Source organism: Pelecanus crispus, chromosome 7 (genome assembly GCF_030463565.1).
Source record: "Pelecanus crispus isolate bPelCri1 chromosome 7, bPelCri1.pri, whole genome shotgun sequence".
Taxonomy (NCBI): Eukaryota; Metazoa; Chordata; class Aves; order Pelecaniformes; family Pelecanidae; genus Pelecanus; species Pelecanus crispus.
This window is the reverse complement of record NC_134649.1, coordinates 50,917,181-50,934,259: the sequence shown is the minus strand read 5'-3', so window position 1 is coordinate 50,934,259 and position 17,079 is coordinate 50,917,181. Positions and strand designations below refer to the sequence as shown.

The 17,079-nt window shown below is 57.8% G+C and overlaps 2 protein-coding genes across 2 annotated transcripts; one reads left to right on the top strand and one right to left on the bottom strand.

Annotated features, from left to right (window-relative positions):
- The first annotated feature begins 727 nt into the window (after window positions 1-727).
- On the top strand, window positions 728-6,864 carry OXTR (oxytocin receptor). Its single transcript, XM_075714401.1, has 2 exons — window positions 728-1,658; window positions 6,617-6,864. Exons 1-2 carry the CDS (start codon window positions 728-730, stop codon window positions 6,862-6,864), a joined length of 1,179 nt encoding a protein of 392 aa, XP_075570516.1.
- A 3,863-nt stretch (window positions 6,865-10,727) lies between these two features.
- CAV3 (caveolin 3) lies at window positions 10,728-14,739 on the bottom strand. The gene is made up of 2 exons (XM_075714418.1): window positions 14,626-14,739; window positions 10,728-11,069 (listed from the first exon to the last, which is right to left on the bottom strand). The coding sequence occupies exons 1-2, from the start codon at window positions 14,737-14,739 to the stop codon at window positions 10,728-10,730; spliced, it is 456 nt and encodes a 151-aa protein (XP_075570533.1).
- Between the last annotated feature and the right edge of the window lie 2,340 nt (window positions 14,740-17,079).

The window sequence follows — 17,079 nt, the reverse complement described above, 5'->3', positions numbered from 1 at the left end:
GGGCTTTTTGCAGCCCCGGCCCCCGCCCGTCACCGTGGGCCCGGCCGGCAGCCGCCGCTCGCCCACTCCCCCTCGCGGCGGCCGCTCCGAGCGCAGCCGGCGGGCAGGGACCGGCCCCGGGCCCCCTCCCCGGGCCCCCTCCCCGGGCCGTGCGGGATCGGGCCCCGCCGGGGCTGCTGGCGGCAGCGGGGCCCGGCAGCGCGGGGGCGGCCCCGGGAGGGGCCGGAGGTGGGAGCGGGACCCCGGGGCTGCTCGGGGGGGGCACCCGGCCGGCTGCCGGTGCGGGGCTGCTCGGCGAGACCCCCGCCGCGGGTGGCAGCGGGGGCGGCAGGGACGTGGGGCGGGGGTGGCCGCTCCCCGGGCTGGGAAGGGAGGAGATGCCGAAGCGGGGCGCGGGGTGCGGCCGCTCCGGGAGGGCTGGGACGGGGGCGCCGCCGGCCCCTTCCCCTCATCCTGCTCCCGCGCCGTGGTTTTGTCTGGGGGCAGGGGCCTGCGGCGACGGGGGGTGCCCTGGGAGGGGACGGGGTGGAGCCGCCCGAGCGCCCTCCAGCCCCGGGGCCGGGGCCGGGCTGCTCCGCGGCGGGGGCAGAGCCGGAGGAGCCCGGCAGCGCCGGGGGAGCGGAGCCGCAGCGGGGACGCGGCTGTCGCAGCGCGGGGGGGACGCGGCCGTGGAGCATCCGCCGCCCACCCGCGCCGCGGGCAGGCTCTGCGTGGGACGGGGCTGGCCATGGAGAAGTTGTACTTGGCGGGGAGCGGCGTGTGGATGCTCAACAGCTCGCTGGGGAACGGCAGCCTCCGCCTGGAGAACCAGAGCAGCGGGAGGAACAGCACCCCGGACCCCCTGAAACGGAACGAGGACATGGCCAAGGTGGAGGTGACGGTCCTCTGCCTCATCCTCTTCCTCGCCCTGACCGGCAACCTGTGCGTGCTGCTGGCCATCCACACCACCCGGCAGAAGCACTCCCGCATGTACTTCTTCATGAAGCACTTGAGCATCGCTGACCTGGTCGTGGCCATCTTCCAGGTGCTGCCCCAGCTCATCTGGGACATCACCTTCAGGTTTTACGGGCCGGATTTCCTTTGCCGGCTGATCAAGTACCTGCAGGTCGTGGGGATGTTCGCTTCCACCTACATGCTCTTGCTGATGTCCCTGGACCGGTGCTTGGCCATCTGTCAGCCACTGCGGTCTCTGCACAGGAGAGCGGACCGGGTCTCTGTCCTCCTCACCTGGCTGCTGTGCCTGCTCGTCAGCATCCCTCAGATCCACATATTTTCCCTGAGGGATGTGGGGAATGGGGTTTACGACTGTTGGGCTGATTTCATCCAGCCCTGGGGACCTAAAGCCTATGTCACCTGGATAACCCTCATGGTCTACATCATCCCCGTGTTGATGCTGAGCATCTGCTATGGCTTAATCAGCTTCAAAATCTGGCAGAATGTGAAGCTGAAGACGGCTCACGGGCCCAACGTGGGTCTGAGCTCCAGCTCCTGCAGCGGGATTGCGTTTGCCAGGGTCAGCAGCACCAGGCTCATCTCCAAAGCCAAGATCCGGACAGTCAAAATGACTTTCATCATCGTGTTAGCTTTCATAGTGTGCTGGACTCCCTTTTTCTTTGTGCAGATGTGGTCTGTGTGGGACACAAACGCTCCGCAGGAAGGTATGTCCTCTCCCCTCCCATAGCCCTGTGTTTGCATTGATGGCTTAGCTCAGCGGCCGCAGGCACACCGACAGCGGACTCGGGGGCTGCAAGCAGCAGCCAGAAGCTGTTCCCAGCTGGGTCTCCAGGGGCTGGGAGGGAGGGAGGGAGGAAAAAGTCCTGAACATGGAAAAACCACCCGCCGGGCAGCAGCGGCTGTGCCCGAGCTTCCCTGGTGCAGGCGAGGGCTGGAGGGCTGGCTTAGCTCCCGGCAGATTCAGGGCCACTGCAGCTCGGGGCTGGGCTGTGTGGATGGTGGCTCGGGAGGTTTTCGCTGTCCCCAGGTGCGTGAGCTCAGCCCTCCCGGGGCCGCGCTGGGGTCCCGGTGGTTTGGTTGCCCACCCCGGGTGCTGGGGTGTGCCGAGGGCTGTGTGGGAGCTTGGCACCCACCGGTGCCTGGGGCTGGGGCGACCGCAGGAGAAAACTGCACAGTGTTAGCACCCGACTTCTTTTCTTTTGCTGTATCGCTTTGTCCTCACTGACTTCTTTGCTTTCTGCTCTTTTGCCCTCTTTTCCCTCTCCTCCTGTTCCCTTCCACCCTGGGACGGTGCTGCTGTTATTTTATCTCTGACTGCAGCACGGTTCCTGCAGAAAGCTGCTGATTTATGAGCAAAGGCTTTTCTTAAAGGACGTGGTGTCACTGATTTGCCATTTTTTATACTTGGTGCTGGCTGCTCCTGTCATCACTAAGGTTGCAGACAGAGTAAAATATATTACGCTCCTTAGTCTCGCACACTTGTAGCTGTGCAAGTCTGTGCTTGTCCCCAGGCGGAGGTGGCTGATGGTCCCTCTGCACCTGCAGGGAGAACCGGCCGGGAGAGCTGAAAAGAAAAACCCTGCACAAGTTTGTGAGGTGGGAGAAAGAGCAAAAAAGTGCATCCAGAGACAAATCCTCCTTGGACAGACTGATCCAACTCAACAGAAATGCTGAGTCTGGGGATGCCAAAGACGGATGAGGAGCTGGGACCCCCTCCCGGCTCCCCCGGCAGCTCTGCCGTGGCAAGGGCTTCGCAGCGGAGGGCACGGCTTGCTTACACCGAGCGCTCTTTTCCCTTCTTTAACCCTATTCCAGCTACACCTTGCTCTGTGGAAAACCTGCTCTCTCCTGCAGCCCGTGCACCTCTGTTCTCCCATAAACCGAAGCTGGTAACCAGCTCTCCTTACTCTGCCTTTATTGCTTCTCTCTGCTCCTTTTATTTCAGGTGGAGAAGTGAGGCACAGCTTTTTAAACCTCCCTAGGTGCTCCAGGCAGCCCTCTCTTGGTTTTCTACCTGATTCAGGCTGGTTGAAACTTCTGGCGTTTAGATACGCCCTGGGATGAAGCCGCGCCTCTCCCTTTTGCTGTATTTCAAACCTGCAATCTCAAGGGCTTCCACCTGACTCGTTGGCAAATTAACCTCTGCCGCTCTGCCGATCCCTGCGGCCCGGAGCGGGGGGATGGCCGGGGTGTTCACAGAGCACGCCCTGCCTGCTGACTCGGGAAACTTTCCCTTGCTCACCCTGTGCAATTGGCTCTGTGGTGCCTTCTCTTTTCTTTTCTACTTTGCTTTGCTTTTATGCAGCGAGGGAAGCTCCAGCTGTGCCAAGTTGTAACAAACTCCCCTTTCCTTCATGTTTCTGTTGCTCGGGGGCCCGTGTCTGCGGTAAAGGGTGGGAGTTTTGCCAGAGCATTTGCTGGAGGCTTTCATGGCATGGGGAGGAAAAGCCTCGGGTGGGTTATTGTGGATAGCAAATGCCGGGAGACCACAGCCCTTCCTCCCAGGCTCACCCTCCTCCTCGCCGGCTGCCCAGAGGCACGAGAAGGGTGGCAGGGTCAGACCTCTCTGCAGAAGAAACGGGCTTTGCCTGCTGTGCTTCCGACAGCGCTGCTCTGCATCCCGGATCTCTTTGCACCGAGGCTTGGGCTGCCCTGGCCGGGCAGCATCGCAGGGTGCCCGGCAGATGTGTACCCTGCAGCCGAAAGGGAATTTGGCTGCTTCTCATCTTTGCAGGCTGCATGGGCATAACATCAGAGAAGGAAGAGAAGCGGGCGGGCAGGGTGCTGGCTGTGCAGCCTGGCAGCCCCGTCACGGCTGCAGCACCGATGGGCTGCACCCCAGCAGGTGACAAGCACCTCACAAAAGCTGTGCGATGGAGGGTTGCTTACTTAAGAAAATGTTCCGTTCTCTCCGTGTAGGATGCCATAAAGAGTGTCGCTGGCAAGGGAAAGCCTGTTTATACCTACCTGAATCCTAATGAGTCCTGAGCAGGCACCCTGCGGTTTTCTGCCCACGCATTGCATCCCGGAACGTGGCGAGACGCAGGTCTCGGGCGTTAGCGGAGGGACGCACCGCGCTTGGCGTGACGTGGGTAGAGCTCCGATACTGCTCCCACCTGGCACCTGGCCCAGCGTGCCACAGGCTCTGCTTTCGTCTTTGCAGGGCACAAAGTCTGCGGTTTGGCGTGTGTCAGGGGTAAAAGATAAGGCTGCAAATAAAACAAACTGAAGAAGCCCTCCTGTCCTAGCTGGTAAAGGGATAAGCAGAGAGATCTCACCCTGCTATCACTGATCCACTTCAGTAGTTTTCTGCTCGGGTCTTCCTCACTTCATAAACCAACTTTAATACAATAAGGCGAGTGAAGCGCAGAAGCTGCACTCTGGCAGCAGGACGGGGCTGGGGTCCCGCGTGGCCCCGCTCCCCCTGCTCCCAGCCACGCTATCGCCCTGCCCCGCACCCCGGCCCCGCAGAACTTCGTGGCCAGGCAGCCCCTTTGGTGTCCCTTCCCCGTGGCTGCCGTGGGGCGGCTGAAAGTGCCTAAATGTGAGTGCCCGACACCGCACTGCCAGCCTCGATGGTCGGCGGCGCGCCTGGGGAGGGGCTGGGGGTGTCGGTGAGGTTTCCTCTACCCAGGCCAGGCAGCGGCGATCCCCACCTTTGCTGGCCATGCAAAGCTAAGCGGGGGTTGGAGCTACAGGTTAAGATTCAGGTTGTTGGCTTAAGTACTGGCGATCCTTCGCAAAACGTTATGTTAAATGAGGTTCCTGCTCCATGCACCTTACAGATGATTTACATGTGGCCTTTTGAGCTTGGAGTCAAATCTGGCTGAAAGCACCTGTGAAGATAATGGGGAGGCTGTGAAGCAGCGTGACTCTGTTATATTGGCCCATAATATATATATTATCAATATATATTGAGAGACATATATATCTTGGGAGCTGGTGCCCTGAAACACGGGCTGTGAGTGACAGCATCCATCTGCATGGGGGAATTAGTGAGCAGTTCTCATTTCTCCTCGCTTCGGCAGCAGCGTTCGCAGCAGAGGTCCCGCAGCCCTTCCCCGGGCGCAGCCTCCTGCCTCTGCCGATCCCCCCGGACGGCGCGACATCCCCAGCCCTGGAGCGGGGGCATGCTCGGAGCCTGTGGAGAGGGAACGTCCGGGAGGGGCAGAGCTCGCTCTTTGCAGCGCTTCTCGGGATCTCCGGCAGAGATCCATCCTTAAGACCTGCCCTGCAGTAAGCTCCATGAAATTCAATTTATCTCCCGCAGAGAGAGAAGAGCTGAGTCAGCCATGGCTGGATTTTTTTAAGTGGATAGAAATGCTATGATGTATTTCAGGTCTTGTGCCTAGGACTCGTAAGCCATTCCCCAAGGATTTCTTTTATTGTATGCTTGAAATTAAAAGTGGTTGGACCAGACGTCACCAGAGCAGGAATTATGTACGAGTTGGTTAAAGGTGAATTTGTAAACCAGTATTCATTACTGACGCTTCTTTTCTAGTTTAAAAACTGCGAGTGGATTTTTGCAGAGGCAGAAAGAGCCCAGAGACAGCCAAACCCAAGCACGCATCCTTACTGCTGGTGCATCCCCTGAGAGCGCAAGGAGACGAGAAGATGGGCTGAAAGCACGGGGAGCAGGACAAAGGCTCTGTCCCTGCCCGTAGCCACGTCACGCAGGTGCTGGCCCGTGGGGGCCGGGGCTGCCCCTCCTTGTCCCGGCTCGGCCAGGGCCGGCTGCGGCGGTGGGTGCGAGTCCCACCGTCCCCTTTCTCACCAGAAGGCACCGGTCTGACCTCTCAGGTGGGACAGTCGGGTGCTTTGTGCTCTGGGAACGGAGAGTAGCTGCCGGAGATGACGTCCTGGCACGGTGCCGCTACCACCGCCTCCCGTCCCCAACACCGCGCTGGCAGCCAGGAGCCATTGCCAGGCTCCCGGGCTTCATCGCTGAGATGGGAATGGCCGTCGTTTCCCCTGGCAGAGCGTCGCAGGAGAAAATCAATCCAAGGGGAGAAAAATGCCACCATTCCCCGGGGCTGGGAGGCAGGGAGGTGGCCGGGCTGGTGGGCACTGTCCTGTCAGCCGTGCGTTGGTGGTGGGGACACCCCGGGGCCGGGGGAGCGTGGCTTCCCCACAGCCCGAGTGGATGGAAGCTGCTCGTCAGCCCCAAATTGGCCGCTGGTGGGGAAAAACGAGTCACCCGGCTCTTTTTGTTCCCGGTCCTGCTCTTTGCCATGGCAACTCCAAGAGGCCGCGCTCCCTCCTCCCCGCTTTGGGCACGATAAAGGCAAATTGTGCAGATGATGCTGGGGGCAGCTCTGCCTCTTCCCAAGGTATTTCTAGAGCAACGCCGAGCAGGCAGCAGCGCAGGAGCTGAGCGCGGGAAACAACTCTTCTGGGGGAAAAAACCCTAAAACCAAGTTGCTTAAACTCAAACTCGCTTCCCCCCTTTTTGTTTGCCATTTCTTTAGCGACGTGCTGACCGTGGTGTTCCCGCAGGCAGCGGCAGCCTGTCGCTGGCGCAGGAGGAGGCGTCGCGATGCCGGCAGAGCTCGGGGCTCTCGGCAGAGCCCGCCGCGGCGCGTGCCCGGCGCCCATCTCCCCGGGGTGGTGGTTCTCGCCACCCGCGCCGTGCCCTGACGCTGCTGTGCTTTCTGCCTTGCAGCCTCCCCCTTCATCATCGCCATGCTCCTGGCCAGCCTCAACAGCTGCTGCAACCCCTGGATCTACATGCTCTACACGGGGCACCTCTTCCACGACCTGATGCGGCGCTTCCTCTGCTGCTCCACGCGCTACCTGAAGTCGCGGCCGGCGTGCGACCTGAGTGTCAGCAAGAAGAGCAACTCCTCCTCCTTCGTCCTCAGCTGCAAGAGCACGAGCCAGAGGAGCTTCATGCAGCCGCCCACGACATGAGGGCATCACCAGCCGGGACCTTGTGCCGCCGCCGTCCCGCCTCCAGCGCTTCCCTGTGAAAAGCTGGGATTCGGACAAGCGAGGGGGCTTCTGTGTAAATAGGTGCATATATGTGTGCGTGTAAGCATGTACAGCGGTCATTATTTAACTGAGGCGGGAGTGGGGAAGGACTTCTGTGGTCCAAGTTTCAGTGCTGCCTGGGACTGGACGCCAGGAACCCGCTTCTGAGCCCCCAAACCACTGACGCCGGTGGCTTTTAGATACCACCGGGAAGGACAGGTTTTGCCCCGAACAATCCCGCGCTGCTGAGGCAGGTGTACTACATCCCCGTCGGATGCAAGGGGCTGCAGCACAGGGTGATCGGTGCCACTCCGGGCACATGGGCGTCGGGCACTGGCCCCACCTCTGCCTGCAGCAGGGATCCCGTGGGATGGCAGCGCCTGGCTGGGGCAGAGCTGCGGGCACTGCTCTCAACGCGGGAGCGCTTGCTTCGCTTGAAGTGCTGTGGGGCAGCCCCACCCCTGCATCCCTGCATCCCGGCATCCCTGCATCCCGGCATCCCGGCATCCCGGCATCCCTGCATCCCGGCATCCCTGCATCCCTGCATGGTACCAGCCCTGCTTGCCCAAGGCCATGCCTGCCGGCGGCACTGCCGGCACAGAGCTGGGCAGTCCTGCTGCCATGGGCCGGGGGGAGCAGCGGGGACAGGGCTGGGGACAAACTTCCTGGGGGACAACACTAACGCCCGGCTGTCCCTACCCGCCCCAGCTCTGCTCCGTGTGCCGCGTGAGGCTGTGCACACGGGTCAGCAGGAGCCCGGGAGCAGGCACGGCTGCAGGGTCAGGGGATCTCTGCAATACCGCATTTGCTGAGCGTGCTCAAAAGCTTCTCTGAAGGGCAGGCGTGTGGGATTACAGCTGGACTCCGTGGGGTTTAATGGAAAAACTCCCGTCGAGTCCCCCGGGGCCAAGCTTTTGCTTTGGGTTTACTGCAGATTGCATTTAGTCTTTTACACCAATGCAATTTTCTTGCTCTGTAATGCACAAGGTCATGCTTATAGCATGGATTTTTTATTGTTAAGAAATGCCTGTAAATAAAGTTTTCTGACTGTGTCTTGCTGGAAAGCGGGAGGGGAAGTGCAGAAGGAGCACTAGACTGAGAGAATGAAGGAAGCCAATGGGAATGCTTTAAACACAAGACCCAAGTACGGTCAGCGTAATGATGCTTTTGTTTATGGAGTACTGCACCAAGCGCTTAAGACCTGCACGCCGCTGTATTCCGTCGCACGAAGCTCGCTGTGACCCAGCCGTTGGCGGTGGGACAGCTGGGCCGGCGTGCAGCTCTGGCTGAAGGCCGTGGGAGCTTGCCCGAGAATTCGGTGGCAGCGGGGTCCGGCGACTGCAGACGGATGCTCCCGCCTTCACTCCCGCTGCCTCCTGGATCTGCAGCCGGGGGCAATGTGCAGAAGCAAGTCCCGCACGCAGTCAAAGGGTAATGGTTTGGCCTTACATGTTGGGAGTGAATATGAAAAATGCATTTAAATGTGTACTTTATTTTTTCACTGTCATCAACAGGTACATTTTCACCTTTCACATCCTGGCATTCCTTTGACTTTTTTCTAGTGGCTTCAAGTGAGCGCTCAGCACATTTGCTGAAAATGACCCAGCACGCTCGGTCTCAGCATATTGTACCAGACTGGTTGAAATCCTTGGGAAAGCATATAGCATTTTCCTCCCTCGTTCACCTTCTTTCTCCTTGAGAGTAATTAGCTCCTGCACAAAACAAGGATGGGGGCGTTTCCATTTTATCATGAACTCGGGGGCCTGGTGCATCCTCCGTCTGCCAGGAAGGAAACGCGGTGCGGCGATAGATTTTACCGGGGCTGATGCACGGGGCAAGGAGGGAGCTTTGGGAGAGGCAGGGCATTGCCTTGCAAGCCCTGGCTGCAATTACAGGCTGTGGTTATGGGGTCAGGCAGGCGGGGCCGTGCCCCACGTGCGGGGACGCTGCGATCTTCGGGCTGCGGCAAAACGGGGATGGGGAGAGGAGCTCCAGGTTTGTCGCCGTGGAAGGCTATCGAACGCACTGCCAAAAAACTGTTCGTAAGGGTCAAAAGCAAAGTAGAGCTGCTGACACGCGAGCAGCATGTGCTTCATGTGCGGGCAGCCCATAGATCACTGTGGTGGGGAGATCAGAATTTTGGAGTTTTTTGGGGTGCAGGCTGTGAACTACTAGAACAACAACAACAAAAAAAAATTAAAAAGAATATAATCCCAGTATTGTTTTAAATTATTTTTATTCCCACAAAAAGCTTTAAAAAATGCTCACGATATAATGTTTTTGGAGACTTTTTCCCCCTCTACAAATATCTAAATATCTTTTTTTCTTGTATCACTCCATCCATCTCTATGCCCAGTGTTGCTAGAGCATGGGTGCTATATTGTATGGAATAATGGAAGTCCACAATCCCAAGCCATTGGAAGAGCACCAATAGAAAATCTGGCTCTTTTGTGTCCTTGGCATGGCACTAGAAGATACTTTGGCTCCAAGTCTTTGCTGGAAGCCAAGGGAAAAAAGCACATGAATACAACTGAGAATAACCTCTGAACAGCGAGACCTCCTGGGCCCTGATTCAGCAAAGCACTTAAGGCCAGAGCCAAAGCGGCGTTTAAGTGCCTCGAAGTTAAAGTACGGCTTCATGGACGATGGACTAAATGAATTGACAACACAGGGGAGGAAAAAGCTCTGAATTGGACTTTTTTCCTCTCGTCCCTGTGTTTTCACTGGAGCCGGGGTGTCCGGGAGCCGGCAGCATCCCGGAGGCGGCTCCTCCGCTCCCGCAGGCACGGAGCAGAGGGACAGCCCTGGCCGTGTAAGATAAAGGCGTTGCTGTAGGCTAGAGCTCACCCGGCATCAAAGAAGCAAGCACGTAGCAAATATTCTCCCTGAGAAACAAGCCAAAGCTTTACTTAAAGCCAAGCTGGTCACTTCTCAAGCGAGGGTATCGAAAGCCATTTGTTCTCGCTGCTGCCCGTGGCGCTGCCCGGCTGCCCTCTCTGCAGCCCCCGCGCGCTCACGGCGATGCGCAGGACAGCTGCCCACCTGTGCTGTACGGCCCAGCGCGTCCTGACCACAAAGCCTAACGATGCCCCGTAATTAAGCAGCGAGTGTCAAACTGCCACAAACCGTTTCACAATTGCCGGTGGCCCAGGCTCAGCACGTACTCCCAGAAGGCGGAGACAACATTTCATGCACTAATTGACCTGGATTTCAAAGCTTTGCTGAAATGCAAACACACATGAAAAAGAAGTTTGTTTCCACTATTCTACCCATAAAACTTTTGTGCGGGGTGATTTAATACAGAAGCTTCCACAACAACAATTATTTGCAGCGAATAATAACTCATACGCAAATATTTCTCTTCGTGTCATGCTAGACCGAAGGGGTGGAGAAGCAGGCAGGGTTTGGTCTGTTGTCCAGCAGCATCTCTGTACCCTCGCTTCTCGCTCTGCAGCTGCAGGTCGTGGCCCAGGGCTATGGTCCAGGAGATGCTGCGGTCCCTCCCGCGGGAGCAGGGCGCGATGCCAGGGGTCCTGGAGGGCAGAGGGCTCTCCCTGGGCTGCTCGCCAAGCCTCGATGGGCTCCTCTTCTCCCAAAGCTGCTGGCTTAGGGATGGAGTAAGGGGCAGCCCGGCGTGCCTCCGTCCGCAGGGAGCATCCCCGACAGCCGTGGGGCCCCGCCGCGCTGCGCAGGTCCCTGGGCATGGGGGTCTGTGCGCCCGAGGGCAGGGCACGCTGCAGGAGCCAGGGAAACCTGGGCAGAGGGGTGGTCGTGCGAGGGCTGGTTGGGGCGGCTGTCGGGACCTAGACCTCCTTCCGGAGAGCAACTCTGATGTGGCCGCAGATCTTGGAGAGTGCCTCAAAGAGCGGGTCGCAGAAGGTGTGGATGCAGAGGGAGTAGATTCGGCTGACGCACTGGATCTCTATCAGGTAGCTCTTGATGCAGGGCACCACTGCCCAGATGTGGCAGAAGGAGATGAGGGCAAAGAGGAAGCCCCAGATGACTGCCAGCGGGATGCCCAGGATGGCAGAGAGCAGCCGGTAGCACCAGTACTTGCTGACGGTGAAGGTGGTGTAGCTGGTTTTCCAGACACCGTCGAAGCTGTACGTTCCCACAGGCTCAGCTATCACATCCTCAAAATCCACCTGGGAGAGAAGACAGAGGTAAGGGGGTCTGGGGGGGGCGTTCACAAGGGCTCCAGTGCAAGGGCGAGGATCCGCTGCAACGTGAGAGGAAAGCCCGAATGCAGGGGGCTGGGCAGAGCCAGGGCTGTGCTGGGGGGACGGACCCCCTGCACCCCCCGAGCAAGGAGAAGCCCCGGGGCGGCAGGAGAGCCCCTGCCCTTGCAGAGGTCCAAGCGGGAGACGGCGCCAGGCTCCCGGCACTGCCTGGCCTCAGCCCGTGGGCAGAGCAACACGCAGGCTTAACCCACGGCACGAGACCCCCGGCTTGGCCGCTCTGGGACACGTTTCCTGGTTGTCCTGGTTTCGGCTGGGATAGAGTTAATTTTCTTCCCAGTAGCAGGCACAGCGCTGTGGTTTGGATTTAGTAGGAGAAGAATGTTGATAACACGCTGATGGTTTAGTTGTTGCTCAGCACTGCTTATGCCAGTCAAGGACTTTTCAGCTTCCCCTGCTCTGCCAGGGGCACAAGGAGCTGGGAGGGGGCACAGCCAGGAGAGTTGATCCCAACTGCCCCAAGGGCCATTCCATACCATACGGCGTCATGGGCAGTATGGAAACTGGGGGGGTTGGCCGGGGAGCAGTGATCGCTGCTGGGAACTGGCTGGGCATCGGTCGGTGGGTGGGGAGCAATTGCATTGGGCAGCACTTGTTTTGGATATTATTATTACTATTATTATTATATTGTTATTATTATCATTACTTTGTTACTTTATTTCAATGATTAACCTGTTCTTATCTTGGCCCAGGAGTGTTTCTCCCTCTCACTCCTCCGATTCTCTCCCCCATCCCCTCGGGGCAGGGGCAGTGAGCGATGGCTGCGTGGTGCTGAGCTGCTGCCTGGGGCTGAGCCACGACACCGGTCCCAAACCCTGAGCTGCGGGTGGTGCTTCCAGGTGCTGGGAACAGGAGCTGTGCGTGGGAGTGTTTACTCCGGAGGACGCCAGAGCCCATTCCCACCCTTTTTTAGCATTCAGGGACATGGGCTGCCAGCACGGCAAGGTGATTCACGCTAATAAAAATCCGACAGCCCTCTTGATTTATGATTTATTTATTTGTATGTGAGGAGATGAGGTGCTCAATGCTGTCTGTCTGCGTTCTGTCTGAAGAGGGAGAGAGATTGGCTCGGCCGTGCCCTTACAGGGATAGTGCTGTCATGTGCAGGCGCTGGGACCGTCTCTGAATGACAAATACTCTTAAAAGCCTCTGAACTACACACAGAGATCTCATTGTGTCGTCGCTCATTTCTAGGGAATATATGAGGCAAGCTATTTGTCTTGAAAAATAGCATGGCCTTTCCTTGGGAAGCTAAGGTGTCTATTTGTCCATTTATGTTGAATCGCAATATCCGTTCTGGTTTTGGAAGCACTTTGATCATAAAATCATTCTGTGTCACCTCTAATTTCCCGGAGTGGGCAGGAGGTACCGGGAGAAATATTGACGCGGATTAGGAACCAGGAGCCAAGTTAGCTGGTCCTGGAGCCCCTGCCAGCAGCTCCCGGGAAAGCCCTGCTGCCGGGCTGGGCTGGGAACGGAGCAGCAGGTCACCACACAGCTGCCGGAGTGCCTGGTGAGCTAATTGGGATCAATTAATGAAGGGAGCAGCAGGCTATAAGAGGAGAGTCTCTGCCTTGCTGCTGCTTTTGCCATCAGTGCACCAGAAGTGGGGCTGGAGGAGCAGCTGAATCCTGAGCTGAGCCTGGGCACGGCCCCGACGCTTTTGGGGACCAGCAAATGCAGGTACTGCTCAATCGCTCCGTTGCTTTGCCTGCATGGAGGCTTTTAAAGCTTTGCAAAGCCCCTGCGGCCGGTGCCGCCGCTGTAACGCGGTCTCAAATTCTGGGTGTTGCACCGTAATGCTCAGGATGGGTTTATCTATGGCCATGTGAACCCTTCAGCCTGCAAAAGCACTCTGCTTCCCTGCTTCCCTCCGCTGGCTGCCCCTCTACCTGCTGTGCTTCCAGCGCTTTACGTGCTGTAGCGCCCGGGGTGTTTTCGAGAGTGTTGCTGCCCACCGAGAGTGGGGAGGCTTTGGCTTTCCCTTCGGGACGCTGTCGAGCGGCAGCGGGGTGAGCTGTGCTCCCTGTCCCAGGGCTGGCTCTGCCCTCCCTCCCCAGCCTTATCGGCCATGCTATTTTTAAGGTGGGAGGAATGCTAGGTAGCTTGAGCAAACGCTCGGAAAACTTCCAAAGCTGATGAAGCAGCAGTGTGCCCGTGTAAGTGGGTGAGCTTGAAAATCCTCTTGCAGGCTTTTGGGGATCCCCAAGGGGCGGGTGGGGGAACGGGGCTGGTATGAGGGGTTAGGGATGGCCTGGAAGGCACTGGCATTGCCCCCAGTCGGAGCCAGCAACATCTCCAAGCCGGGGAGCGGGTAGGCGTGCTCCGGAGCGCTGCCTGGCCCCGGGGCGAGCGGGCTGAAGGCTGTCCCGGTCCTCGCTGCCCCAGCAGCACGGCCGATGGCAGGGTGCTGCTGCCTGCAGCCCAGCGCCTTTCCAGGCCCCGGGCCAAGGCTGCTGATACGTGCTGGCACAGTGTGGCACAGATGTGGGACGTGCGGCTGGGAACACGCTCGAGATACCGGGGCAGCTGCTGCGGGCACGTCTCGCCGTGCCGGAAGGGTGCCCATCTACGGCTGTCCCTGTCACAGCTCATCTGGGTGGCTTTTAATTTGACCATGCTGTGGTTTTTAGCTCTATTAGTGTTTTAATGCACAAATGCAGGCTTGCATTTCGCCAGGGTGATCAAGGTCACGGCCCATTACAAAGCCTTTGTGAGCAGGCTCGGTGCCTGCTGTCCCTTCTGGCACGTCATCCACTTTGATCTCTCAAATCCAGTTTTGACAAAACCCTCCCATCTCCTCCTCTTCTCCTTTGGGCCAAAATTATCTTTGGCATAATGCTAACAAAGCTTAGAGCAACCATCAGTGGTGAGCATTCAGGAAAATGTTTCCCTGTTCAGCTAGACTGAGAACTCCTCTTGATCAAAAATAGACAGAGGAGGCTTGCTGCACCCTCCCGCTGCCATGTGGGAGGAAAAAAAATCTTCTTCCGAACAGGACACACATGTCTAAATGCTCTGGTGCTCAGACTGTCAGGTCTTGAAAATTAGCAGCCTTTTTTCCAAGGTTCCCTTTAAATCAGTGATATGGTCTGACCCCATTTTATATTTGGCTACCTGCTTGCTGGTACAAAGGAAGGCATCTCCATAAATTTTCAAGCTACAGCCCATGAAGTTGGAGAGTGCATTCAAGGAATGGGAAATATTGCATTAATTGGAGCCATGCACACCACCCAGCCGGCGTCTGGATGCCTGTGGCAGCGGGGTTGGGGCTTGCAGCGGGTTATCGCTTGCAGCAGGTTATCTCCTTGCAGCCCAAGGTAATGCCACCTCTTGAGGCGTGTGTAACAGGGACTTACAGCCCTGGCTGGGGTCAAGCCAAACACGGAATGACGATGCCAATATACTGATTGCATTAAGGAGGCAGTGATGCTTCTAAAACACAGTGCTGAGAAAGTCCTACCTTTACGACGTCCTCGTTTATACGCTTTGGGTCTCTGTTCACCAGGTCGATCTCCTTGATGTGCTGGTCCTTGATGATGATCCTCTCTTCCAGCTCGGTCTGTTCCTCTGCCATGGCTTCTCTGCTGCTGGCTTGGCTCCGGACGCTCACAGAGCAGGGAATTGGGGCTCTGCTGGGGGAGGACCTGGGGGAGGGCAGGGTGTGGAGGCACCGGCCCCCCTTGCAGCCTGCAGCAGCTGCCCTGCGCCCCTGGCAGAGCTCCAGGCTAAAATTAATGTCGTGCCTCCCGTGGCTGCCCTGAAGTGTCCCTTAAAGGGGCTTTGCTGGGGACAGCCCCCATGGTGTCACTTCTGGGGGGGGTGGCCCTCGAGCCGGGGCAAGGGCGGCACAGGGGGGTGGGTGAGCAGCCCCCCAGCCCAGCTGCGCAGGTGGGATTTCTCTCCTTGCGTGGGGAGGCAGCGTGGGAGAAAGGATGCCCAAATTGGGGCAAATGTCCTCAAAAGCATGAGAGGAATAGTTGTTTACAAGGGGAATTCGTTTACGGATCAGTAAACGAAGCGGCTCAGGGGAGATGGGAATCGCATCTGTAAGTGTCACCCGGAGAAGCCGCCTTGTCCTGGGACGGCCAGTGAGCCTCGGGGTCCCTCCGGGAGCCCAGAAGAAGGCTCGTGGTATCAGCTTGGCTTCCTTCAATTCTAGCTTTTTCACACAAAGTCGAGGAAATCCACAGACCCAACCCACAGATCTATAAGGGTTGGAATATCTCCTGCACAAACACTGGGCACAGTGACATTTAGCGTATTAATGAAGATTGATTTAACCTGTGCTGTATTTTGATCATCCCCATCAATCTCTTCAGTGCTGTCTTGCCTTTTGTGAACTGAAGATTTGTTTAAAACAAATGATTTCTCTTTTTTTGTGGGTGGGGGAATCGAACAAACCACCCAGCCACCCCAAGCTTCTGTCAAATCAGTATTTTATAGACACTTTGATCTGAAGTAAGACTGGGATAACCGATCTCTGTTCTCCCATCGTGTCCCTTTGGGGAAGGCTACCTGCAGCGGCTCCAGTCTCTCCATGCAGCGCTGGGGACGCCCGTGCTGACGGCCGGCTGTGCCGTGAGGGTGACACAGCGGCTCGTTGTCACTGACCCCCGGGGAGCCCCGTGTGTCGGTACTGCACGCTGCAGAGTTCGGTGGCAAAGCCTCTCGAGGGGGTGACTGCGTATTAGCCCCCGTTAATGTTGTGTTCATCGGACGTGTGTCTCCAAGCTGCTGCAGAGCCCCATTTCTCTCTCTTCTGTTTCATGTGTGAAACAAAGACGAGTGGTACCTCTGGCTGGGAAGCGCTTTGGGTTTTGCTGTCGAGATGAAACGTTGCAGCTGGCAGTGACACCCCTGTCACTTTGCAGGAGAGGAGCAGGCGGGAGCACCTGAATGAGCCTTGCTGATGGCCCACGGGCAGCACCCGCTCTGCTGGTGCTGCGGGTGCGTGCTTTACCCTTCCTTCATGCAGGCAGCGCCGGCAGCCCATCTGCAGACCTTCTGTGCTGATACAACACAGCAAAAGTGAGAAGGGGTAGGGAGGGAAGGGTGCATGGCTGGTTAAGGAGGGATCGGTGCCCCGGAGGTGTCCGCACAACTGCTGGCCATGGAAGCGGCCGCTTCAGAGCAAATGCACTCGGCTGGCATGGCGGGGAAGGTATTTTAGCTGCAAAAGGCTGCTGCCTTCCAAAAACATCAGTGCCTGTGCAGTGCTGTCTTTATCAAACCCACGTGGCTTGGTGCCTGGAGCTTTCAGAGCTGCAATGGTTTTGTTCCAGCCCTTTGAGTTGATATAATACAGTGCAAAATGGGATTGCGTTCTTTCATTTGGCTGAGGCATAGCAGGTCTCTTGGGCGTACTCATTTTTCCAGAGAACTTGTGATGGTGAGGGCCTGGCTGAGCGTTACCGCAGGTCGAAGGCTGCCAGACTCCTCTAACTCCTTCTGCTGCCCGTGGTGGTTTTTTTAGTATTTTTTCTGGAGTCCGGGTGGTACCTCGGTCTGGAAACTGTTTTTCTTGCGATTTCTGCTCTACTGAAAGCAGGTGTGGTGATGCCCTGGGGTGTGACATATCCATGGCTAAACCTGATGACTGCAGCTTGTCAGAGACCTCCCTGAGCCCGCCTGGAGGGAGAGGAAGGGCAGAACTGGGGGTGGAAAGTAAGCGTGGAAACGCACGGGGTTTTGCAAAAGTAAAGGAGGCACCTACGGAGAAGGGACAGATTCTGTAAAGGCCATGAGCATGGGGCTGTGGGTTGAAATCTTGGGGCAGGTTGCTTCTGGAGAGGAGCGTCTGTCAGCAACCCTGTCCTGGCTGCGTTCCTGCGGGTGAAATGACGCCGGAAAACCCCTCAGCAGCACCAGCTCCGTGTCCCTGGATCCCTCGCCGGCAGGCTGGCCTTCCCGCAGG